Raw genomic sequence first — 25,262 nt, 5'->3', positions numbered from 1 at the left:
AGTTTTTTTCAGTCCTTCCTCCCGTTTGCCCCCTCATCAGCATTCAGTCCTTCCTCCCGTTTGCCCCCTCATCAGCATGCCTCCCAGAGCATCTCTAACACCGTCAGAAATAGCCGCCCACAAGCGGAACAGCAAAACAAAGGCCAAGGCGAGTCAAGAATCTGGTGGTGAAAATCAAGGCGATACAGATAGTAAGTAGTACATAAAAGAAAATTGTGAGGGACTCACAATCATCAAGAACCATTGCAACGGTCGTCGAAGATAAAGGCCTTAGAGCGGAAAGGTTAGCACTTGCACAGTTAGAAAGCAGTTACTAAAACGCACCTGATTTCAGTTTGGAATGAGACAACGGCCAACAGTCGTAAGCGCGCACCCACAGTAACTGGACTGCAATCAGCACCTGCAGCCAAATTAGCACGGAAGATACCTGCAAAAAAGCTAGATCACAACAATGGTTAGTTACAGACTGCTACTTGAGACAGATGAGATACTCAACAGCAGACCGTGGTCAAGAAGCACATGAAGTTATCAGTCATGCTGAAAGTCGAGGTCGTGAGAGATCAACGCACTCTTCGAAATCAGCCACGGTGTCAATTGAAGATAGTGACACTGTTAGTGAATACGGAGAGAGTGACGATGCATCTGAAAAATCAGACAACGACATGGAAGTTCCTGAGGATGATGACTTTGAGTCACTCTCCCAGGAGGAACTCATTAAAGAGGTACTTGACCCCATTGTCAGAAACATTGAAATTGACCTTTTGACATAGATTCCCCATTTTGTGCGCACGGGTAGCAATGTATCTGAATGGATGGCCTCTGGCACTACTGCCGGTGTTCCTCAAGTTGATGTTGCTGACAAAGCCTCTGATGGTCATTCCAAGCCATATTACCGTGAAGCAACAGCCGTCACCAAACACCAGCCAGACAAGAAGAAAGACAAGAAGAAAAAGAGCAAGCTAGAAGAACGACAAGACCTTGAGGTGACGTGTTCCACTGCACACTCCCATGATTCCGTCTCACATCACACTGTGTAGAGACCTAAATTTGTGGAGACTGTGGTGCCGCCGCGGCCAGCTTCAGATGTCACTCATGTGTCAGCTTCTGAATCTGATCATTCTTTTACATGGCCCATATTCACAGATCTAGTCTACTCAGCAGACGGCTCTATCAACCTCAAGGCTCAAAACACCCGGATACAGAATGTGTTGAAGGCCGCCATGTTCGAACTCAAGAAAGCCTCTCTCTTCGACAACACATTCCCCAACATCACTCAGAAGCGAAAGATGGCCCTGGAAGCGGTCCATACCGCTGCTGGGAAGCGCAAGGAATATGCGATATTAAAGAGGATGAAGCACGACTTTGATTACGCACTGGCTCTGGCCGGGATCGTATGTACTCTTTTTGCATGGTTATTTGAATGAAACTAATACACTTACAAGCCGGAGGGACGAATGAGCTCCTTCCGCACCAATCTCAAGAAGCTCGCACATCAAATTGTTGTATCACATTTTGGACTCCAGAAAGGCTGCGCTGACAAGGTAGAAGACCTTCTTAAAAGTCACAAGTATATTTTTCCAACCGATGCCAAGGTCTGTTTAGTATTTTGTTATCTCTCTCTTCATTTCTCTGATTCTCATCTACTACCCAGGGTAAGGTCCTTGGGGACCAACCGTTTTGTGATGAGGCTACCATTGACATCATCCGATTGTCATTCTTTGATGGCGGCGAGGACTCATTTGGCAGTCAGTGCCATGATGATTTCGTTTCTGTCTTAGATGGAAACAATGAGCCAGAGCTACCGGTGGCTATGGTGTGTTTGACTGCAACTATGGTAGGCACCGGCTGTGATACTGTTTCAAACTCTGTATACTGACTACATAACATTCTCCACAGATTTATGCGATATTGAAGGATTGGAGTAGCGGCAACCCGCCTTCAAATGCGCAAGTCAAATCATTCAATGCCTCCTCCCACGTCGGTGTTTACAAGGCTCACCAAGCGACTCTCAACTGCATCTTCAATGGCAGTATAAAGAAGTACCATGCACTGATGGCACGGCTTTACAAGGCAGTCAGGTGCGTCTTGCTTGCGCCATTCTTCATTGTTGGGCACTCTGACTAACTCAACACCAGTGCAATCGAGAACTCGGCGTCCACTGCCTCATCAAGCACTTGCGACTATCTCGATCTCGATGCAATGGTCGAAGAATAAATCAAGCTATGAATATGGCACCGAGTCAGTTGCTTCTCAGTTTGCTGATATTTTCTTTTCTTTTCACATCTTTTGATTGTGATATCTCGTTTTAATCAATGTTTATGTATGTCGACTTCAACCGAATTCAAAATAATTTGATGGTATTCGAGGAATAATGACTGAAAACTCAAAGAAATTCGAAGAAATTCGAAGTAATTCGAAGTAACTACGACCGAGCTTGAGAAATCTGGTCGTACTCGATTTCACTGGATTTCACTGAAATTACGAGGAATTCTCCAAAAAATTCTGAAATTACCTTGTTTTTGTGAAGGAGCTTTTTCCCGATGAAGACACCGACGTTCTAGCGGTGGCATAGAAAAGTGGCGGGGCTGACGTGCACGCACAGGTCATCGAGGCTATCCATATTGTTTACCGTTGTGCGACTCACAATCCCGGGAACTTTTATTAGGAAGGCTCTCATATCCACTGCCATTACCTTCGGTGTTGTATGGGCTCTACTTTTTTCACAAGTGTTGTGGATTTGTGAAACCCAGCCCGGCTGGAAAATACAACCACATCCGCAATGCGATCTCGGCAGAAGTGTTGCGATAGCGCAGATAATCAGTGAGGATTTATTGTTCATCGAATACATCGGTCTCCTGATGTAGTATCTCAGCCGACGTTCTAGGAGACACTGTCCTCATCTTCGCTCCATTCTCCCTCATTTACAGAATCAGATTGTCGAGCCCGCAAAAAATACGGGTACTAGCCGTCTTCTCTGCATCAATGATAACCACGATCGTCAGTCTCACCCATGCATATTACATCTCCTCTAATGGAGGGACAAAGGAGGTCATGGCTGGTGTAGTCGAGGTACGGTATCAGCGTATAGACCTCGAGTACTGCTGATCATGCTTTAGGCTTCCGTGTCTCTAATCGTCGCTAATTTGAGCGTCGTCGTCGCTTTCTTCTTCCGTTTGAGTGCAGAAGATGATTCGACTCCGGTGTCCATCGTAACTTTCGGATCACAGCCTAAAAAGCGCGTTCGCGACCCTCTCGCTACGACTATTACAGGTGCTGAATGTATTCCGACCGTACTGGAGGACCTCTCTGAGTCGCATCCCCGTTCCCTCAAGACCGAGGAGCTTACTTTGGACATTAAGAAGGGATAACAGACGAAGACGGATGAGTTGTGTTAGAGCACAACGACGTCGATGTCTTTGTCGATCGTTAGAGCACGGCAAATATAGTATTATGTTGATTCGCCGTACATGCCGACCTCATAGATGTCGATAGAACCAAACTATTCATAATTACATACCAACCCAACTGTATCTACATCTACAATATTAAAGCAATGCAGAATCTTGTTGTAGTTCAGACAACCTCAAAGAAGCTAAGCAGACTCTATTGAACGCGCCAGAACACAACTCTGACTACATTTAATGGGTTGTGACATATCATAATACATATGAAAGAATTTCGTTACATGTGAAAGCACGGCACCACAATCAACATAATCGCAAGCAAGAACGCACCGGTCCACCGATGGGCCGAACCGTGCTCGACTTCCGAACTGATCCCTCACGATCAATTGTACAATTTGTACAAAGCGTTAGTGTCGAGCGTGAGAATGTGAAGAGACGGACAAAGGACGAGATTGTGTTGCTACTGCAAACGCGGACACAACATATTGTCAATTCAGGAATGAGGTGCTCCCTGCTGCCTGTGTGGGCAGAGTCTAAGGAAAGGGGACGAGAAACTCATGGTCAAGCATAGACATCCCTGGGAAGCAGCCATCCCTGGATGCGAATGGCGCACCTCATCATGCGGTCGGCCCTAATTAGTCGACCACAACACTCGGAGTATATCGTAGAAGTATACAGCAGGGAGTCGGATACAAGAATGCATCGTCAACTGCGGCACTTCGTGGTGGAAGCCCCGCCTGCTTGAGCACCACTACGCTGGGTGGTGGTTCAATTCGCCAGTGGACCTGGACGGCAGTGACAGAGGAGATGGAAACAGTGTTCTCGAAGCAATCGATACATGCAAATGTGGCAGAGTACGGCTGCAGTGGAACATAAAGGAGGGGAGCTTAGTAGGTCACCCGTGGGAGGGGAATAATCATGGAGTAGAGTGCTTTGATTGGTCATCAAATGGCGCGGAGGCAGCAGGTGAATTAAAAGACAGCACTATACGACGGTGGAACACGACTGCTGGCTACCACCCATAAGAAGAGGCAATGAATGGGTGAAAATAATCAAATGTTCTCCGCAATGCTATAAGTGCGCAAGTGGCGGTCAGGGCACTATGATCTGCAGGTGGTCAAAGGACAGCGAGTTGCTCCTTAAGATCAAGGGACATGACAAATTGGACGTTATCGTTATGTTAGTCCAAGGATGACGCATATATCTCTGACTCCACCATCCAAAAAGGGCAATCGATTGACGGGAAGAACTCATTATTCAGGGTCACGTCATATCCCTTTGTCTGTCTCCTGGTGAACGCTATCTGGCATTAAATGACTATTCAGTTCGGCATCTGGGACCTCAAAACTTACCAGCAAGTCGGAATCCGACTCAGGCACAACGACCAAGTTTTGGTTGTTGCCATGTCCTTTGATGGACAGTACTATTCCCGGACTGAATACAAAATTTATGTGTGGAGCCCAGAAGCAGCACTTGAACGCGCTCGTAGGGCTGCCATGCGGCGTGTGTCCATTATTTTCGTCCACGTCTTTTGTAAATATTTTTGTGTGTAGGTCAGGGCGACGCCGAGTCCAACGTTCAATCGGGTGTGGCGCCGAAGAGGCATAATGCCCGAAGTCACTGAAAATATCGAGGGGGAGTCTGGCAGTGACTCAGACCAGCCCGAGTATGGCTTGGGTTTTAAGTTGATGGAGCTGGTAGTAGACGGTACTCGTAGTTGTAAGTCGGAAGTGCCAGCTTGAACAGTGAGATCCGAATTGAGACTCGGAGTGATGACTTGTAGTAGGCAGAATGCGATGGTGATAAACGCGACTCGGACTCGGAGGCTCAGGCTACTAGTTGAACGAACCATAGACTGGGAACTTCAATTGGACGCCGAGAGTCCAACTGCCCGCACAAGTGTCGAGTTGCCAACTTGAAGTCGTTGAAGCTGTCCAACGTCGGCTCAGATTCCGAGTACTAGCCCAGTGATCGAGTCCGATGTTGAATTTCCGAGTCAATTGCTGTTGGAAGTGAGTTGAAAGGCTTGAAATTGATAGCCGCCTGGGGCTTACCAGTACTGCCGCCCAGTAAGCCAAACTTGAACTTTCCTTCCGGCCGCCCAGTTGACAGTCGATTCGGAAGTGAGCGGAGCCTGGAGCCTAGTAAGTATGTATTGCAAGATGATTTCGAATGCCACAAACGGCCTAGTAGGATCTCCAAACAACATGGTTGCGCGATGTCAACGTGATTATGCCACTGTGGTAGCGACATGAAGTCCTGGTGCTGCGACGTGTACATGATTATCTAAAGACAGCAACCGACATAGCAGAAAAGGTAAATTATGTCGCAGACGGATGTGGCAAAAACCTCCAGATCCGTGCGAGATTTTTGCTCAGGTTCGTCGCCGCTGTAATGTCAAATGATTCTAGACACATCCAAAACGTAATCCGTAACTTTCTGCAGCGTGGTCACTCGTGATATATGATATTTGGTTCCATATCTTTCATGTTACAAGCACAATAATCGTGCTGACTTTACAGTCCAATACTACTCTCCGTTTATGCGCAGCGATGTTATTTGTCTTTTGCCATATCTTCCCTTATGGGTTAGCCTACTTGGATGGCTATCGTGATTGAGCTAGCCAATTTTAGCAAGCTTTTTCCAGCCAATCACATTTCAGCGTTCACTCTCACTAAGACAAACCTCACTTGTCGTTTCAACTCGACTTCCAACCCGATAACTCTCTCGCATCTCCCGTCTCACATATCTATTTAAATTTCGAATCTCACAGTACCAGTCCCTGCATACCGTGTGGCCACCTGATATTTCTCGGATATTCCACTTCCATTGACCGGTGACTCAGAGAGACATTCACAGCACGGGCCCCGCACAAATACGGGGCGCGGCAGCTTCGCCCAAAGTTTTTTCTTCATCTAACATGCTCACTTCAATTGGCCATAGTGCATAGTGAGTTATATGTTCACATCATGGGATAGCGCTGAAGCAGACTTTGCAAACTTGCAATTCCTAGCCGCATTTCCAACCATCAAGGCATTCGACGGGGATAAATACAGGGCGCAGCATCAGCTGGGTCCAATGACCTTTCTCATCCTACATGGAGAAATCCACTTGCTGACTGTGTGACGCGATCTAAGTCGGGCACTGGAAATGTTTCATGTGGACCACCCACTACCGACGGAATTACCGAGCAACCATACTCCGCAAGCTTCTCATCCATTGGTAGAATTAGAGATCCTCGACTGGACAATAAATTTAGCTGGTATCGGCGGTGGTATGTCTCGTGTACGTCTTTCCTGAGAGGTCCATTAAACCGGTCTGAGATAGTTCTACGATTGATGATAACTGGAGCAACTTGTCGCGTGCATACTATGGAGATTCATGGTACTTGTATTATCTTTGGATGCAGGCGGGTGACATTTGAGGCGCACGTGGTATGATAATGGCGAGACTCGCTTACTGAGGCAGGAATGCTATGGCCCGACCATTCATTCCAGTAGGGGGAGAGAAGAGCCTTTTTTGCGAGGGCTGTCTGCTATTCGCATCCTGTAGACAAACCCAATAGAGTCGTTCGTTCCTAGCGCAAAGCCTAGGATGAGAATTATTCTACCCATCCGGGTTGTAACTCCGATAAAAGCACAGAGGTACCAGGAGGTCCGGGGGCCATGCCAGGAAGGATCGATAAGAAGTTACTTATAACTAAACCAGATTGATCGCACCCTTCAGAATGCTGCTGCTATAACGCCTTCAAATTTCTTGTACACTACAACTGAATCCATCCACTGGTGCAATGGTTTAATGTTGAGTTGAACTCGAAAGATGGCAGCAAGCCTCCCAAGTCCAATTGTGCGGGCTTTATCGAAGTGCCTATATCATCGGATCACACTGAGATCCAGATGCCACAGAAAAGAGAAGCGAAGGCTATGCATTGTCGAACACGGCGCTCTAGCTCAAACTGTATGACTAACCTGCTGTACGAGCTGATGATCTTCCGGCTATCATACCCAGGTTCGAATTGACATTGATTGATGTATTACGTGCTGTTTCTAGGTGTGTTGGGCAGTATTATGTACCGCATTGCCCTGGTCACTTCCGCCAACAGCCACTAGTAGAGTTCATACATCTCGGCGGAGCACCGCGGGTTGGAAAAAATCTGGATTTGATTCTTGGTGTGTGGAACTCAGCGTCCTTGGATAGTTGGGCTTTCCTATGACGGCTCTCCTCTGCCAATGAGACATATTTACCAGAACTGGTCCGACGTCGTGTGGTTGTCGTGTCCTTGCAAAGTATAGTTCGCTTACATAATTGCACTCCATGGGGAATGTCAGTTATTATTAGATTGCTTATCATTGTCCCTGACAAGCTCCTCGACATGCTCTAGCAGAACTCAAAAAAATAATTCTCCACATTCCCTCCACACCACATATACTATATGTCCAATATTATATCGCAAATATAACTACATAGAGAGACAAACGGGATTACAATCGATATCTGGCGCTAGTACAATATAAACATAAACTCGAAAAGTTACCGGGGATTCCCCTCCCGCCCGTACGTCATGCCCACATCTCACTTCTACCCCACCTGTGGCGGAAATACCTCCTTCGGTCACATCGGATACGGCGCCTACAATGGAGAGAATAACAGGCATCAGAAAGGGTCATGACAGGAAAAAATCAGATTGAGTTCAAGGCTTTGTAAGGTGGAATGGGAAGGGGGACGGGAACGGGTAAGGGCCTTCAGGAGTTTTGCCACCATCACCGGTTCCGGGATGAGGTTATCTCGGGAGGGACAGTCAAATTAACGATAAACAGGGTTATATGACGGAAGAGTGCCATGGTCTACTGCACAGCACACATCAAAGAAGACATCTATGAAAAGACTGGCGGCATGGCGCAAAGTGATAAGAAGGGAAAGCTATAAAATGGGAATAGAGCACATGAAGATGAGAATGGGCGACATGCGCATTGCAAATGAGTGTGAGAATATACAGCATGATAGTGGGTATGAGAACGTTCCGGAAAGCATGAGACCTCAGCAGAAATAACAATGCAAAAACCATCCAGCAGACAGAAAGCAAGAGAGCAATACGACAGAGCCAATAAGATAACTTAACGAAAGAAATCGAAAAGGAAAGATATTAAAGTTCCAAAAAAGACACATACTCATGATCCTCTAATACAATTGGAAGTTGGCCAATCCGTACACTGTCAGATGACGAGCTAGATGATGACTGATAGGAGAAATAACGTGCATTCCGTCGCGATGATGGGGTATCAACAAGATATGGGCGCCTCCGCATGAGAGAGTAAGGAACTTGGGATGAGAGCGGAGAAGAAGGAATTTGAGGGGGAGTGCGGAGACGCTCAAGCAGGAGTCACTCAGCCCGGGATCCAGGATCCCCAGAGCCGGGGCTCGAGGGGTGGGAAACCTTGTTCCACAGAGCAGTAATTCCATGCTTCCCTTTGGGATCGCGGGAAGGTGTCCGTCCACTTGGGTCGCGCGACACGGAGCGGGAGCGTATGTTGCCAGCCCCGCCCCGTCCAGAGGACTCGAATTCAGCGTGGTGATGGACTACACGTTCAACGTCAGGCGAGTGTACATTGGTAAGGTTTGCAGTTCCGCCTCTGCCAATTGAGTGTCTGATAGGGGGATCATAAGTTTAAAATTTTAAGACCAAATGCAACAAACATACATCGCTTGAGCATGAACATGCTTCTTTCTTTCCTCTTCGTCCATGTTGTCGACGGTGGCAGCAGCTCCATATTGAATGTTACCCACTCCGCCTCGTCCCGTGGAATGAACTATTGGACCACGAGACTGAGAACGAGAGCGCGAGCCTGATATGTTGCCAATACCGCCTCTTCCAGAAGAGTACTAAGAGGTATTAGGCTTGCATCAGTGTTTGCGAGACATGACATCAGGTGGACATACAATCGGGTTGGACTCAGCGTGGTGCTTCTTGACTTGCTGTTCATATCCTGCCTGAACCGCAGCGTGCTCGTTGAGGATAGTTACGGTCTGGGGGTGGTCTTTTCCGACATCCTGAGAAGGGGTGCGCATGTTGCCCACTCCACCCCTACCCACAGAGATCATCTGCATCTACTGAGCAAGCATCTTGGAGCGAAAGCTGTGTAACATACCCTATCAGGATGTACGGCTTGCTCCCGCCCACGAGTCGAATCAGAATCATTCAGATCATCGACGGGACGAGGATCACTTGAGACGGAAGAGCGCCGGATGTTACCTGCTCCACCTCTGCCCGAAGATTGCTGACGCACGAAAACGTTATTAGATGTATTTGGCAAATACGAGTGCACTTACAAATGAATCACGTCCCCGGGATATAGACCTGCTCTCATTGCTAATTGAATCTGCCATGAGCACGAATTAGTTTCTGCAGCGAGAAACGATGATGATGGCGAGAAGAAAGAAAGTGGAGTAAAGTTAGACAGGAAGATGGCCGTAAAAAGGGTGCTGGAAAGGGTGACAGGGAGTCTAAAGTGAGTCAAGCAATGCTGTGCACGAGGTCGGATCCTGCACGAACTTTACCTGCAATAGCGCTCAAATTTGAGTGACAGCCGGAAGACAGCTTTCCCTGGGAGATAAGGGGAAACCCAAAGAGACAGCTGAGGCCGGGTACTGAAATGAATGCGGGGCCGTGCGATACCCCTTATCAAAGTTCTCTGGATTATCTCTCCAAAGTGGCACTCATCTTTCTTGCGAATACAACACACATGTGAAACAGAAAACTCACTTGGCTCATTCACCAACGTCGCCCCATCATCATCACTGTCATATGTATACACCCGACTCAGCCTCTGTAGAAATGCCCTTGAAACTGGACGTCCTCCAGGACTTTCAGACATGCTGTCTGGTATTCTGTTTGTCGCCAAACCAAGGTTTATTAACCGACTACGGGAGTTGTGTCGAATGTATCGATATCGAGAGAGGAGAGAGAACGAAGAGAAGCTCTAGATTTTCTTGGCAAATGAAGGAAAGTGTTGACGCGATGTCCAGTTGGAGATGGCGTTATATGCGTGATCGATGACCTCCGGATCCATCTAGCTGTAGCGAGTCGCTGACTTCAACTGCGACATCAACGGTCGGATCGCTGCCCAAATGGACTGTTAAAATGGAGCTGGTTCGGAACTAGCACTGGACGCTCTCTTCAAACACCGCCAAGGCACCTCCGTGACGTACATATCCAGCAACCTCAGCCTCTTCCAAAGCCATAGTCACGTACATCCCGAGTTCTGCCACATTCTGCCCAGGAGGTTCCGCCGCAGTATGACACTACAGTTCCAACTCCTCTTCGACTCCTCTTCAATTTGTAGTCACTCGCGTTCTCAACGTGACGTATGCCATCGGCAATCCCGGTACGACGTCAATTGTGAGTCAATTGCCTGTCACTCGGCAGCCAATTGTACTTCAAACCCAGGTCATACTTTGATGCGAAATCCATGTGACTGTATCAGACGACTCAGGATCGAGGCACGACTCAAACATAGCCAACAATGACCTGGATGTTGAGAGAAAAGACCATTAGTGAGTGCTCATACATTATCACCAAGTACCAGTACCGCGTTAGAATGGAAAGGAGGAGTCCGGGCCCAGAAGTATCAACAAACAAACGTGCATACACAGTAAGTCCGACGTGACCGAAACGCAAAATGCTCCATATGACCGACTGATACGACCCTTTCGCGTAATTGCAGGTTGTGGATCTTATTGCCTTACTGTATTACACCCATTTCGGAAGATAATGCCCGACGTGTCCAAGCTGCAATACTGATTTGTGCAGCGTCCACATCAAAGCATGTGCATGTCCCGGCACTTTTGCGTTCTAATGGGATTACCTGCTTGACAAGGCTTCTGGGACTTCAGGCCATTTCCCACCCTTCCGAGCAACTTCCTTCTCGCAGATATTACCAATCATGACTCCACTCTAGAGGAGGACGCATGTGGCTGGCTGCCCCATTTTCGAAATTCTCTAACTAGCTAGCTCGGATATCTTTTGGATCCACCAACTGCTTTGTCATTGGCTTCAGCTGACCTTGAATCAAGGCATTTTTAATCTCTTTGCAGGGTGACGGTTGACTTCAGGGCTTTCAAAGTTTCGCCTACTTGGCAACGTGCCGCTGCTCGTTCTAAGTACTGAATATCATTTGTAAGTCTAATTGCGGCTGTGTAAGAAGAACTTACGTAACGCACGTTTGAAAGGAATGACATCGAGACCATGATGGACTCTTTGAAATGTCGGGAAGGAATACTCGTTGATCCTGACTGTAGAGGGACATATCCGCGTGTCTCGGATGCACAGACTAAAGCTCTTCGCATCGATCAAACACAGGGACGACTTGCGTCTTGCTGGGAAGAATTATGTGATGCCTCCAGCAGGACAGGTTCGCGCTTCACTAGTGTGACATTTCATCTATATACGCTGTTGAACTGTCCTAGAGAACAAGCAATCATCGTGGTCCTGCCAGTGGCACCGTAGGACTCCATCCGAGCTCTAAATCTATAGTGCAGGACGCAACATATCATACATCTTCCTTTTCCTGAGAGTCTCGACCGTCTCGCCGTGAACGCTTACGAGTTTTTATTTTCCCCTGAATTCCAGAGTGGCTTACAATCTCCGGCTTAATATTGGGTCAAGTGCTGGCGATCGATCATTCGCATATATCCATCACAATATCTCTCAGGTCAAGATCGTTCGAGAGTCAAGACTGTCGCTGATAGGGCAGGCGGACACCCACCTTTTGAACGTTGCGTTGCATATATGCCATAGTCTGCACCTCATAATCTCAGTGAGTTCGCCATTATCAGCGCTAAGTCTCGTCCTTCTCAAATTTATAATCCTAGGTAAGAATTGCTAGGCTCGCATGTAGCCCCCACCAACCCTTGTCGAGTCGAGACTTGACAAGGCGATCCGCCCATCAATCCCTCATAAATTTAAATCAATAACCGTCGTGATAGGTGCCAAAAATCAAGTCACGTGCTCTGATACGCGTCTCGGCGTCTTATAAGTTATAGTGTTTTACGTTCTGCAATTTCAGATTCGACCGCGGTAACAAGAAGTAGGGCAATACTACCCGGGAAGTATCCCCAAACAAATTCCCTGAGGCTGGGCTTCCGAATCGTATAAAACATGGGCTTTGAAGACGACTTTTTTTCATTCCCTCACCGCTCTTTGAACAGCCTTGACAGCTGAACTCTTAACCAACCTTCTTAATCCTCTACTCTCAACAATGTTCGCTCGCATCTTTGCTATTGCCTCTCTCGTCGCCTTCGCTCTTGCCAATGGCCAGTGCAACACCGGCAACATCCAGTGTTGCAAGAGTGCTACTTCTGTGTGTGGATGTATCTTTCGTAACGGGATACTGAGATAGCTAATGAATGGTTCGCAGGTTGAGAATTACAACTTGATGGCCTCCAATGACCCGAGTCTCATCACTATTCCTGCTGACCTTGTTGGCCTTGTTGGCCTTGACTGCAGCGCTCTCACCATCGTGGGTGGCGGCGCAGGCTGCGAGGCTAACCAGGAACCGATGTGCTGCAGCAACAACAAATACGTACGTGCTTTTCATGATGGCCTATAACTGCTTAATAATGACCGTGCTTTAGGACGGTGTTGTGAATGTTGGTTGCACTCCCATCAACATCAGCCCCTAGATACCCAGTATACCTTTGGTGGACAATTGGTCAATATAAGGTTGGAAGGTCGCTCATTTGATCTCGATATCTCTCGCCCTCTTACTACTACATAATAATACACTCTATTTGCTTTTCTTGTGTGCTCATATGAGATCTTTGCTCAACTCGACTAGTACAATCCTTGCTTGATGACTGTGGTCGCCTGTCCGTGGACCAAAAGGGGATGTACCTAGCATTTTAGGTCACCTTTGTACGTCCTCCGGCTTCAACGCTTCAACTCCTGAGGCCTGAGGCCTGAGTCGCAGACCCCTAGAGTATAAAGTAAGATTTGAAATTACTCCGTTACGTAAACGTGACACATATGACCAGTGAAAATGCGTATCATATGATTGGTTCTTTCGCTGGGTTACACTAACAATTTAGTGCCAATAGTCAGGCCTTCAGGCTGCATCCATAGCCTACTCGCTATGTCTCTTGACATCGAGTCTGTCGGCCATACCCCATCGTGTTCTAATAATCCAATACTGATATTATATGTCTATCTGGAGCCTGGTGAAGATGATCGAGAATCCCCGGAGTCGCAACGAATTCGTGGCATTCGGATTTGAAAACAGTCCCATCATTCAAGTGACACATCGCAGTAAGGACTGACCGCGGGTGTGAATAACTACGGCTGTGGCGGACCGGGTGCTTTTCTTGAAGGTTGAGAATTCTCATAGCTAGTCGCTCTCTCATCTTCACCGACACCACCTTACAGGTAGACGATGAGGACATTCACCGCGCTGTATGCGCTCATTTCTGTTCTCTTTGTATCTGCTGCAGTCTTCGATCAGCAGCCGCCTCAGGATGTACTCGGCAAACCCACCGTCGATGCCCTAACTGACCGTGACGCTATCATAGAGTCGCTCCTTGCTACCCACGCGGATGATCCTGTACAAGTTATGCGTATTCTAGATCCAGAGAACGCGTCAGAACTAGATGCTCCACGGTTGTTACAAGTATTTGGGACCGAGGCAGTATGGATGACCGAAGGTGACAAACTACGTCTTCGACAGCAGGGCCTCGGGTTCATCGATCTCACCGATCATCAGGATTTGCACGCGTGTCATAGGTCTGCTCAATCATGTACGTACTTCTCGTACCTCCATTTTCTATTCTCATTAAGCTGAGAGTCGAATGATAGCATGGCCTAAATTACATTATCAAGAGAAGGTGACGTCGGTCACCGAGCTTCTGAGCAAGGACGAGATGAAGAAAAATTTGGAGAAATTTACTTCGTTCCACAACCGGTATTATCGCTCGGAGTTTGGTGTCAAGAGTTCACGCTGGTTGTATAATCAGATTCTGGACGTTAGTGTCATCACATTAAACTTTTTGAACTCATGTACTCAATCCGCTTGTACAGATCATCTCTGCTGCCCCTCCTGGTGTCCGTCTCTCAGTCGAGACGTTCACTCACATATTCCCCAGCCCAGCATCATCGCTCGCTTTGAACCGTTCTTTGGACGCGCTTCTCCCAATCCGACGATAGCCCTTCCTCGCATCATCGTTGGCGCCCATCAAGACTCTGCAAATTACCGCTTCCCCTTACTCCCTGCGCCCGGAGCAGATGATGACGGCTCAGGAACGGTCACAATCCTCGAGGCGTTTAGAGCTCTTGTCCAATCTGGATTCGCTCCAGAACGCCCAGTCGAGTTCCACTGGTATGCTGCGGAAGAAGGTGGCTTATTAGGAAGCCAGGAGGTCGTGTCGGAGTACAAGCAATTGAAGAAGGAAGTGGGCGCCATGATTCAATTCGTGAGCACAAAAGTCCATCCATTCTGAACTGAGAATTAACTGGGTACTAGGACATGACTGCATATGTACCAAAGGGAGAAGTTCCTGTTGTGACCTTTATCTCGACGGACGTTGATTCGAATCTGACCAACTGGGCGATTGGGATTGCAGAAGAGTACAGTACGTCTGCTGTGGGCAGTGCAAAACTCTTGTAAGTGCGGTGCCATAGTTCTCGCAGCATTCTTAGCTGAACCTGTTGTAAGCCCTGGTGCGGGCTCAGACCACATGTCATGGTACCGAGCGGGGTACCCTGCCATATTTGCAGCAGAGGGCGATCCGTTTAAAACATTCAACCCGTACATCCACACTGCAGGAGACAAGATAGACCTTGCCGACGGAGAGTTTTCATTTGAGGTGCGATATTTTTCATTGATGTACATTATGTCGTGAATCATTGACCATGGAATACAAACAGCATGCTCTTGAATTCGCAAAAGTTGCTGTTGGGTTCGTTGTTGAGCTCGGTGGATGGGTTGAATAACTTCGTGGGGACGGAGTCATAGCTACCAGCCCGGGACCAATGCTATCCTCGTACATACAAAAACTCCTGTGTTTAATCTCACATCGCGGCGGCACAGTTCTCAGCGAATAGATTCGCATGTAGACTAATTGTTTATGCAATTGTACTAAATGATATGGCGCTTCAGCACTGGCGCATGTAATGTTTGGAGCAAGGCTTAGCATGACTTCAGCTCTGGGAATACCATAGTTTACATCCTAGGGCTATCAATGTAGCAGTGGAGAAGTTCGAACACTCGAGTCAAACTATGTCATTAGATTACATGCTATTTCCCACATAGCCTCCATGTTCAGCAGACAGTCACGAAGTTCGGTCAAAAAAGCACCGCAGCAACGTGTTGCCAGAAGCCTTTCGGAGGGATCTCAGGTCGTTCAGTTTCTTCACAGCTAGGAATACCCTGATTGATCACGAAGTGAGTCTGAGTCCCAGGTAAGCTGACGTGTCGAATGCGCACCGTAATGAAGTCCATCTCATCTGTTTTCCAAACCACCGTGCCTCGCGTAACCTTCCAGAAGAGAAACAGTCCAAAGAATAGTGGAATATTTATATCTGCGATAATTGGTCAGATGTCATCTTGGTAGAGAAGGACCGGCCTACATGATGTCAAGAAGTCAGAGGCTTCGAAATGCCAAAACACGGTAAATCCATTTATTAGGATAAATAGTATACACCAGACCATGCCCCAGATGGAGAGCCACGGCTACAGATTGAAATCAGTGATTATTCCATGCGTTTTGGTGACCCTGACTGACTTGGAGGGGATTATAGTAATGGAGTTTCTGTCGCTCAATGCCTTGGTATTGCAGTCCGCGATCTGTACGATTCATCAGTTCATCAATGATCCATAGATACGCCGGGTACTCACAGAAAAATATGTAAGTTAAATTAATCGAAAGCCAGCCGAAGAAACCACCCATGACACTGAGATGCTGGAACCAGCTAAGATACGACATGAGCGACATTGCGAACACAAGGTGACTCGTGAAATTCACTTGAACACAGTTTCTGCACCCGATGATATACTCATCAGAGACAAAAAAGCGAAGACACTCTGTTGACCCCACATCAGTGTCCGTGGTACTTGGGACTAAGTAAGCGTTCATTCATACCGAACAGAGCACTGCCACAATTGGTACGCCCTTCCTCGTACAGATAGTGAGGAACCGAGGTGCTTGTTTACGAAGTGCTAAACCATAGAGGATGCGCGAAGAACAAAAAAGGAACGAGTTGCCCGCGGAGAATGCGCTAGTTATGAAACCTGCGTTTACTACAGTGGGTAACACTACACGGCAGTGGAAAATGAGATATGACTTTATGGAAAACTAAGTACACACCTCTTATTCCTGAAATCTGCATCGCAATCACAAATGGCGACTTGGCAAAGATACCAGTTCCCTCCAACAGTTGCGGATTATTTGAAGGTACAATAAGTCCTGCAATGAAAACGCCGAGAATCTACTGAGCTGTAAGAAGCTATTCATCGTAAGATATCACTATGCTCAACGTAGAAAATGAGGATTCGGTAGAAAACTCTGCGGATAGCTTTGGCAATATTCCTCCGCGGGTTCTGCGTTTCAGATGCCGCACTATCGGATTGTTGGTGAATATATGCCCAGAATGAGATACCACATACACAGCCACTATCTCCATTCCCTGGTAAGCAAATGCGGCTTGAGTGATGACACTCAATATTCCGAGGAAATTATTGAGCGCAGGATACCGAGGTTCGAGATCAGGAGGCCCGGCAAAGACACCCGGATTACTCCAGTACTTTGGATAATTAGCTCACTAGTCCACTCATAAAGTAACACGTACTTGAAAACCAAGTCGCTGGTGATTCGGTGCTCCGCCAAGATCAATGACGAGGCCAACGATGATTAGACCAATGATCATTATCACTGATAAACACGCTGAGTTTGTTTTACAAATGCCGGCAGAAGGCTAGCTTACGCTTTAAAATAGAAAAAGCAAATTCGGCTATTCATCTTTTAGTATGTAAATTGAAAAGGGATGATGGACCTACTTTCTCCGAAGTATCTGAAATTTAGGAATGAATATACGTGGCGCGACCGGCTTCGACGACTCACATTACACCAAATACATTTGTAGCGCATATAACGATACAAATCACTACAGTATAAACTGCAGCGTGATGTGACTAGACAGAATTCCAACCTTTAGGATGCAACAGGAACGTCAAATGTAGTTGAGCAAACTCACATCCCACATAGAGATCAGTATTTGAGCTCCGGATATTTCCACAGGAACGTAGAACCTGAAAATGGCGATGTGAATGGCTGAATGGCTGTGATAAAATGTATACGCCTACGCATTAGTCTTATGAAGGGGCGATCATGATATAGGCAGTTTCGACGGACACAGAATGAAGTCTTACAAGAAAATAATTCTAGCGAGTGACACTTGATTAGGTATGTTAAAACATAGTGAGAAGATAAAATATGCACCCAACCAACCTACAAGGTATGAAAGGTCAGTCGAAGGTAAGTACTTAAGTAGGTCACTCACTGCAAATCCCAATGCGGGATCTACCCAACGGGAGGCTGAGTGATGGCAAGTTGATATCATTTCAGTCTCAAAAGGAAAAGTACAAACCGAAGTGAGGAAATGATCCTGATATCGGCGCTAGGGAGGTCATCTCCCCAAGTGAACATAATGACCTGGCCGGATCAATAGGCGGAAACCCGCACAAATCGTAGACTTACGAATACGCTACAGAACCAACCAGGGCAAATGCAATCAAGGCACCGAGTGGTCCAGCCGTGTGAATGGCTCCCCCTGTGCCTAGAAACAGTCCCGTACCCAAAGTACCAGCGATCTTAGGAAAATGGTCAAAGAGATTCAAAGGCAAGACATTCAGCGACTTGCGGCTATCCTATGATGAGAGAGATGGATGAACGCCAACAAAATAAGTAGGAAAGCTGACAGATCTGTCGTAGACTTACATCTGTATATGCCGTTGCTTGAGCCTCCGTTTCACAAGATCCATGGAAGCAACATCCAGTGGAAGATGACTATTTGAATTGACTTGAAGTACTTCCACGTGAGTGACATTCTTTGATTGCCTGCGCTCTTGGAGCCCATATCCTTCCTCCATTGCAACACTGAGATTAGGCCAGAGGGTTGGGGGAGGAAGTAGTCGGCAGGATGTCAAAAGACGGGTAATGCGTAGTTGCACTGGCTCGGGATTTAAGAGAGGCGCTTGACTACAGCAAATCGCCATATCTATCGAGCTCCGCATCAGAGACTGTATCTCACGCCTGATGGAGCATTTGTTGATAGCTTGGCTCCGGAAAGTAATTCCGCCTGGCGATACATAGATTCTCGTTCCAGGACCGGTTAGAACTCGGCGCAAAGCTTATCGTCTCGTAAATTGAACTGCGGATGGGCATTCTTGGATGCGTGCTGTGCCTTTGGTAATTCCTCGGATACCGATTTAAACCTGTATTCTCTGAGCAGGCTGAGGGCCATACGTACTACGGTGTGGCTCCAGAGTGGAAAACGGCGGAGAGTCTGCATTGCATTATGCAACTGCGTGGCTGTGTGTGTGAAAGTAGTTGGTAGGAATTCTTAGTCACGGGTGCGTAATATTAATTAATGGGCCTTGTTCTCTGCGACTGAGGCGGTGAGGCAGCAGCGCACTCAGGAGTAGTCAGTGGCCAAACGCTCATAGTAAGGAACATCTTTTTCAGGCATACTTCTGCCTTATAGTTTTATCACAGGTGATACGTACAGGTGTGCGCATGATAACGCATTCTATGGTGAGAAGAAAGAAAACCATTTTCAGACGGCCAGCAAAAATGACATACGAGAGCGGCGGGTTACGCTGGAGAGGTGTATCTATGATTGCGTTATCACGAGCAAGGCATGATAAATGGTGAAACCTACGCGACAAAGCCCCAAGGTAACTCCGTGGCTACTAAGCGCTAATCTCTGGTGCTACTAGTGTGGCTGTTGGCACCGCTCCTGCACACTGGGTCCCTATTCCAATGCGAACCACCGGAATCACTGTACCATATGTGAGAGGGGTGGGACAGCTCTCCAAGGCCAGCAGATGATAGAAAACCGCTCGGTGATGTCGTTTGAACCTATTATGGAAAGACCTGTGTTCAATCAAACCATCAAAGTTATTAGTTGCTGGAAGTGACAAACGTTCTTCCCAATCCTTCTTGTGTGCGTGGCCCTATCAATCTCTTGATGCTGGTCTAATGTATATATATGGCTAGTGGAGCTTGTTCAAGTCCAAGGACAGATGCTAAATTTGTAGATTGTACGCCCTCACTGAGCCACGTGCCGACCTTCGACTACGAAATGGAGGGAAATGGTTTGTACATCCGCACACGACTGATAACTTTTGGAATTTTCAATTGACATTGCCATGGCATCACCATGAATAAGACATGCTATGCTCTCAGCCAAGTAGCTTTGACAGGCGTTTCATGTCGATGGTACATCAGGCCTCAGGGACCGATCTCGGAAGAAGAATGGAACTACAGGAAGCGTCATTCATGCATCTTCACAGGAGGGCCAAACTTGTGCCCATATCAAGATATGGACTGGTTTCAGACATTTTTTTGGGGCTCGGGCGATGTTGGTGTCAATATCAGCTTCTTCTGGTACACACTTCCGTTCATGCCCCTTGATTAGATGTCCAAGGGGGGTGCAAGAAAGCTGTGAATCCTTGATGGGGTGCCAGACATCCAGGCACTCATGTTTGTTGACCGGAGTCTTCTCTGGTGTGCTAATGTCAAGGGACAAGCCCAAAAGGTGTTCAAGCACTCGCGGTTCATGATATATGTACTGCTGGACACGATCGAGTTGCTTCAACGAGGGATGTTGCTAGACATGAAGCATAGCGTTCTCCCAGGTTGGTCATGGAAATAAACGGACTATTCAGTCTTTGGACCCGATTGTCACGCAAATAGGATCCACCTTGGGCAATGTCAATGGCTCTCATAATCCAGATCCGACCAGCTGAACATTTCCAGATGGAGACCGTGATATCGGCGAACTATCCTCTACCTCTCGATCAGGAGCTGTCATCCCTGTGCAGTACGCCCTATCTCCATCGGACCGGTTATCCACCATGGTCGCCCCCTATTGATGATGTCGAGCTCGGAAGACGCCAAAGCACTGCAACTCCATGTTGAGTATTCGTGCGCATCTTGGGGAGCTCTATCTTGCGGCATCATCTGCTAATCAGCAGTTTACTTTCTATGTTCAGTGGGTTTTCAGCTAAGAGACCGTGCGGGAGTGGATGCGTGAGCTCAAGGATACAACACTAGTATCTGGGTCGGTCTCACCGTGATACATTGAGCTATAGCGATAGAACTTGCATGTAGATAACAAAAATATCATGTACAATATGTACAGCATGAAGTGCAAAACTGGAGGGCGGAACAATCTATAGAGTTGCACGAGAGAGAGGAAACAACTATCGAGTGAGAGGCACAACTCCAGCAAATGACCTTATGACTAACGAGAATGGGAATGATGATAGCCAACAAACCATCCGCAACAGCCCACTCTCTCATAAGAAACTTTTTCCGCCTCTCCAGTATTAGTTGAGTTCTGTGTTTATTGCCCTTGAGACCCTTGTGTCCCCGCTGCAGGTTGGCCGCGTTGCGTTGAACTGCGGGCCTCGTTACCACTCGCATGCCGCATAGTTCCGCCTCGGTGGGAGGGGTGATGCCGTATTTCTGTAAACCCAGCTCGAAGGTTTTCGGAACAAACATAGTTGATATCGAGCGAGTCATTCTCGACAAGGAGCAACCTTGATGGGACGCCTGGAAAATCTCGCGCGAGATCAGTCGAAATTCGAACACCGGGGCTCGCACAGCATTAGTTGGTACACATTTGCAAGTTGAGTGTTGAATTGCGACGAACAGATTGCGCCAATGATAGGGAGATGACGGGTCCACGGGGGAAAGCAGACGATGTGGAAGTGATGAAGCGTGTGAGAAGGTTGGGTGTGCAAGCTGCATTTGCAGGCACCTCTTCACGCCCGAATACATGCATGAGCGCTAAGATGAGGCTCGGGCTGTCGTTGTCACAGTGCGACTAAGCATTTTCATATTCAACTAGAAGCGCTTTAGCCGCGAGATGACACCAGGGCCTGATGACTCACATTTTTGCTCATAAATCAAAATGTAGTTGCATCCTTGGCTACACCCCTTGAAGCGAAGGGTTGAGCAACGTTGGGGTGCATTGGTAGCATTGCCCATGTACGACACACATCCTAGACCGCCTTCGGATGATGATCGGTTTCAACCCTCCAGCATAGGTTGTACCGTGACACATGCAACGGCAACGATGAACATCCAGCATGTCAGATATTGTATGTGTCAAGGCATTACACGCCGTTGAATCAGTGACAGACCATGCTATGCGCATTCAGTTCGTATTATGCACTGGCACGTGATCTTCAATGTTTATTTTACACGGCGGCGCCAGGATCACTTTTCCGTTTGCTTAGCATCGAGTCACCAAGTCCTGGAGCTGAATAACATCACGATGCCCAAGTCCACACCACGGAGCGCGCCCGGCGCTCACTACATTTCCTTAGCACCTTCGGTTGGCTCAAATCCGCAATATTAATGAAAATATCATTTACAGCGCGACTTTCCATTCAATTTCAAACCGAATAGTCGAGAGAGGAGGGTAGATACTCAGTACTCAGTACTCACGATCGACTCGGGAAACGGAGGATACTGGTGTGAGCAAGTCTCAGATCCCAGCGCTCAGCGCTGTTAATCAATTCACCATCGAGCTCTTGGCACTGGCATCCCACACTTCGCCTCGCTTACGCTTCTATCTTCTCTGTTACCATCCTCTTATCGCTTCACTCATCGCTTATCCTTCAGATCTGATGCATCACCCGCGAGTAAGCAGAAGAACCACGAAACTCAACCTTGTCGTGTATGCGAATTGTGCGCCCAGAGCTTAATATCTGCGTTTAACAGTACTATTGAATCATTATAAAGGCAATTTAACTCGTGCGCGTCCGATCTAGCCTCGCTTTGATACTTTTTGTATGGCAGGCTTCTTTTTTACCTTCCTCAACTCCCATCTTATCACATCTTATCGGACCATCTACATTCGTACATTCGCAGCATCAAACCGATATTCACCCTCTCGTGCAAGGTTTTACCATTCTCGTACAAGCGAGTCGATTCCACGGGATTCTCGACCTGCACCACAACAGCGATTACTTTGAGCACTGGCCCCATCCCAACTCAGGAGTCAAGGCAAAATACAGATCTGATATTCAGCTCTGTACCTCGCCTCGTCTTCTCCTCATTGCGAGTGTTTCGAGTCAAACCGGACCATCTCCGGCGAGGTTCAATACTATTGTCGGGTCAGAATCACATCATCCTCTGGGGCCTTGATGCATGTGAGAAGGACAAGATTTGATCAAGATCAACCCTATGCTCGTATTTACGACACGGCCACCTTATCTACCGATTCTAATCAAAAGAGTCGACCATCGTTCTTGCGTCTCGAGGATTAACAATACCATGTACACTGTGTCACAACAATGTCGTCTTCTGGCCCTTGATCCATCTTTCGTGAGTCTAAAGATCAACCTCGTCACCGTGTCTACCATAGGGTCGTGAGCTTGCATCGTGCAGTCATAAAAAGCTTTGGTTTGTAAATCAATAGGAGTCCACTCGCCTTGGCGATATTGACCCTCAAAGACACCACATAGAATTATCGTCCCGCGGCGCCACCACCCTCTATTGATCTCATTGGTGTCGCTCGAACGAGTCTACCATTTTCCTCCTGATTCTATTGATAACGAAGTTCACGGTATGCCACGCATCAAATTGATGATCTTTGGCACTGATTCATATCAGAGATATATTCGGGGCTCTTACATTTGCAAGACTGGCACATATTTTACGCCCCATATTCACATCTTGACGCTCGCTGACGAATCTAACGTAATGTACAGCAATCTATAGAATTGCCCTGACATGTGGTTGAAAAAGGTGCCTGCCCATACAGCATCACATCTAACCACAGGTCTCTTCGTTACTTCTACCGTCCCTTCTCGTGCTCGACAATTCCCATTCCGTATTATCGAGCACTGTCTCACTGCCAACTCGTCCGCAAAGATAGCGGTGTATAAAACTGTCTTCATTAGCGTCATGGCCGAGTCAAGCACATCAGCAAAACGGAGGGAATGGGAACAAGGAGCGATGCTGAACTCACCGATGACTATCGCACCTCATCGGATGAGGGAGAAGGATCCACCATCCTACGGTGCACAGCATCGCCAGGATGCACTTTGGGAAGGTGAGTCACCGCATTCCAATACCTACTGACCTACTACTCAACGAGATGTAGGCGGCAGGAATGGCGCGCTTCCTCCGCTCTGGTGTATCCGTAGAAATTTGGAATACAGAATGTCATATCAAGATGACACAATCGTAATGGCTTCATGGAACCGACCTTTACCAGGGGTGCGACTAGGTGAGCGAAGGATATGCCGCTAGCAGCGAGGAACTCATGGTGAAACATAGATTTTCCCGGAAAACTCATTCCCGGATGCGAATGGCACATCTCACCGCTCGGTCGGTCCTACTTCCTCAATCACAATACAAAGACCACATCGTGGAAAAAACCAGTGCCTGAGCGTCCACCAGACCAGAGTGCTTGACGCCAGAGTGCATACTCGAGGGTCATTCCAAAGTTATTTGGAGCCCTGTCCATTTGAGTACCGGTTGTAATATACTGAGCGCGTCAGAAGATGGTTCAATTCGTCAGTGGACAATAGATGGAGGGCCAGTGGGGAAGCATTGGGTTAGTGATGGAAGACCGGTATGCTCGATAGCAATGTCTCCAGATGAATCAATGGTCGTGAGCGCAAGCTCAAATGGCAACCTACGGCTGTGGAACATCAGGAAGGGCATCATGGTTGGCGAACCGTGGAAGGGGCATGATGATGTAGTGCGGTCCATCGATTGGTCTCCAAATGGCCAGGAAATAGCAAGTGGATCGGAAGACGGCACCATACGACGCTGGAATCCGGATACTGGTCGACAAATAACACCACCGATAGAGACCGGTCATGGGACAATTTACGCTGTCAGATATTCACTACAAGGGGATAAATTCATGAGCGGTCAGGAGGATAAGGTGATCTGCATATGGTCGAAGGACGGCAAGCTGCTTATGGAGATCGAGGGCCATAACGATAGGGTGACATCGCTGTGTTGGTCCAAGGACGGCGCACATGTTTTCTCTGCGTCAGTCGATCGCACCATCAGAAAATGGCGGTCGATTGATGGGAAGGAGCTTGTTGTTTTTCAGGGTCATATCAATGACATCATCTCCCTCTGTCTTTCCCCTGATGAAAGACATCTTGTTAGCGCATCGCATGACTGCTCAGTTCGCATCTGGGACCTCAAGACCAACCAGCCAGTCGGAGACCCGCTCTTGCACGACGACGAAATCTGGGTTGTTGTCATCTCCCCTGATGGAAAGTATATCACCAGTGCTGGATCGGATGAAAGTATATATGTATGGAGCCTGGATGCAGCGCTCAAACATACAGTCAATAATCACGTGCGTGTGTTCATTCGTCGTCTGTATCTTTTCTAAGTAGGGTCTGGTCGTCGTTCAGAGTGGGGATGAGAGCAGTGCGAAGGTCAAGGCAAGTCGTCTGGGCTTCCCTTTCGCGTTGTATCTCACTTCTTTGGCAGGGACGTCCAGTTCGATCGATAGATGCTGTGCGCCAATCAGTTATCAACATTCTACTCATTCGCTTATTTATTTTGTCAGATCTTGCACGCTAGCCAGATCTCCAAGCAGCGGCCCCA

The 25,262-nt window shown here is 47.6% G+C and overlaps 6 protein-coding genes across 6 annotated transcripts; 4 read left to right on the top strand and 2 right to left on the bottom strand.

Moving 5' to 3' along the window:
- Positions 1–76: 76 nt before the first annotated feature.
- F5891DRAFT_1258237 (uncharacterized protein) lies at positions 77–2,214 on the top strand (the record flags this gene model as incomplete). Its single annotated transcript, XM_041370064.1, has 10 exons — positions 77–191; positions 239–283; positions 335–454; positions 502–722; positions 771–983; positions 1,038–1,391; positions 1,443–1,592; positions 1,652–1,834; positions 1,897–2,078; positions 2,136–2,214. 10 exons carry the CDS (start codon positions 77–79, stop codon positions 2,212–2,214), a joined length of 1,662 nt encoding a protein of 553 aa, XP_041219373.1.
- Positions 2,215–2,612: 398 nt separating this feature from the next.
- Positions 2,613–3,368, top strand: F5891DRAFT_962437 (uncharacterized protein; the record flags this gene model as incomplete). The annotated part of the gene is made up of 3 exons (XM_041375897.1): positions 2,613–2,820; positions 2,873–3,069; positions 3,117–3,368. Coding segments are annotated over 3 exons (657 nt in total), but the record flags the coding sequence as incomplete, so codon positions are not given.
- Positions 3,369–8,626: 5,258 nt separating this feature from the next.
- On the bottom strand, positions 8,627–9,898 carry F5891DRAFT_762623 (uncharacterized protein). Its single transcript, XM_041373167.1, has 5 exons — positions 9,732–9,898; positions 9,551–9,679; positions 9,342–9,503; positions 9,103–9,284; positions 8,627–9,049 (listed from the first exon to the last, which is right to left on the bottom strand). Exons 1-5 carry the CDS (start codon positions 9,786–9,788, stop codon positions 8,785–8,787), a joined length of 795 nt encoding a protein of 264 aa, XP_041219371.1. The 5' UTR covers positions 9,789–9,898; the 3' UTR covers positions 8,627–8,784.
- Positions 9,899–12,315: 2,417 nt separating this feature from the next.
- Positions 12,316–13,198, top strand: F5891DRAFT_762592 (uncharacterized protein). Its single transcript, XM_041373166.1, has 3 exons — positions 12,316–12,760; positions 12,818–12,982; positions 13,035–13,198. The coding sequence occupies exons 1-3, from the start codon at positions 12,659–12,661 to the stop codon at positions 13,080–13,082; spliced, it is 315 nt and encodes a 104-aa protein (XP_041219370.1). The 5' UTR covers positions 12,316–12,658; the 3' UTR covers positions 13,083–13,198.
- A 574-nt stretch (positions 13,199–13,772) lies between these two features.
- Positions 13,773–15,563, top strand: F5891DRAFT_1064940 (Zn-dependent exopeptidase). Its single transcript, XM_041363067.1, has 7 exons — positions 13,773–14,189; positions 14,248–14,414; positions 14,470–14,505; positions 14,535–14,861; positions 14,912–15,051; positions 15,104–15,254; positions 15,316–15,563. Exons 1-7 carry the CDS (start codon positions 13,829–13,831, stop codon positions 15,379–15,381), a joined length of 1,248 nt encoding a protein of 415 aa, XP_041219369.1. The 5' UTR covers positions 13,773–13,828; the 3' UTR covers positions 15,382–15,563.
- Positions 15,564–19,016, bottom strand: F5891DRAFT_1064930 (general APC amino acid permease). Its single transcript, XM_041363066.1, has 23 exons — positions 18,384–19,016; positions 18,307–18,313; positions 18,144–18,256; positions 18,034–18,098; positions 17,947–17,981; positions 17,886–17,894; positions 17,816–17,827; positions 17,750–17,757; positions 17,641–17,695; positions 17,508–17,578; positions 17,444–17,457; positions 17,371–17,397; positions 17,236–17,318; positions 17,054–17,190; positions 16,925–17,006; positions 16,755–16,875; positions 16,530–16,702; positions 16,413–16,471; positions 16,286–16,359; positions 16,173–16,234; positions 16,018–16,120; positions 15,875–15,969; positions 15,564–15,817 (listed from the first exon to the last, which is right to left on the bottom strand). Exons 1-23 carry the CDS (start codon positions 18,677–18,679, stop codon positions 15,734–15,736), a joined length of 1,785 nt encoding a protein of 594 aa, XP_041219368.1. The 5' UTR covers positions 18,680–19,016; the 3' UTR covers positions 15,564–15,733.
- Positions 19,017–25,262: the final 6,246 nt, after the last annotated feature.

This window comes from Suillus fuscotomentosus, assembly GCF_016647785.1.
Source record: "Suillus fuscotomentosus strain FC203 chromosome Unknown F5891scaffold_90, whole genome shotgun sequence".
Classification (NCBI taxonomy): Eukaryota; Fungi; Basidiomycota; class Agaricomycetes; order Boletales; family Suillaceae; genus Suillus; species Suillus fuscotomentosus.
Note: the sequence above shows the minus strand (reverse complement) of the source record. Positions and strands in the feature narration are given on the sequence as shown.

Coding starts and splice junctions, on each gene's coding strand:
- F5891DRAFT_762623 (XM_041373167.1), bottom strand. CDS start 9,788: ATGGCAGATTCAATTAGCAATGAGAGCAGGTCTATATCCCGGGGACGT. Junction 9,285..9,341: donor ACGCTGAGTCCAACCCGATT/GTATGTCCACCT, acceptor AATACCTCTTAG/TACTCTTCTGGAAGAGGCGG. Junction 9,050..9,102: donor CATGTTCATGCTCAAGCGAT/GTATGTTTGTTG, acceptor TCCCCCTATCAG/ACACTCAATTGGCAGAGGCG.
- F5891DRAFT_762592 (XM_041373166.1), top strand. CDS start 12,659: ATGTTCGCTCGCATCTTTGCTATTGCCTCTCTCGTCGCCTTCGCTCTT. Junction 12,761..12,817: donor GTTGCAAGAGTGCTACTTCT/GTGTGTGGATGT, acceptor AATGGTTCGCAG/GTTGAGAATTACAACTTGAT. Junction 12,983..13,034: donor GCTGCAGCAACAACAAATAC/GTACGTGCTTTT, acceptor ACCGTGCTTTAG/GACGGTGTTGTGAATGTTGG.
- F5891DRAFT_1064940 (XM_041363067.1), top strand. CDS start 13,829: ATGAGGACATTCACCGCGCTGTATGCGCTCATTTCTGTTCTCTTTGTA. Junction 14,862..14,911: donor TGGGCGCCATGATTCAATTC/GTGAGCACAAAA, acceptor ACTGGGTACTAG/GACATGACTGCATATGTACC. Junction 15,255..15,315: donor ACGGAGAGTTTTCATTTGAG/GTGCGATATTTT, acceptor GAATACAAACAG/CATGCTCTTGAATTCGCAAA.
- F5891DRAFT_1064930 (XM_041363066.1), bottom strand. CDS start 18,679: ATGCGGAGCTCGATAGATATGGCGATTTGCTGTAGTCAAGCGCCTCTC. Junction 17,007..17,053: donor GGAATGGAGATAGTGGCTGT/GTATGTGGTATC, acceptor ACAATCCGATAG/TGCGGCATCTGAAACGCAGA. Junction 16,360..16,412: donor GGTGCAGAAACTGTGTTCAA/GTGAATTTCACG, acceptor GTCGTATCTTAG/CTGGTTCCAGCATCTCAGTG.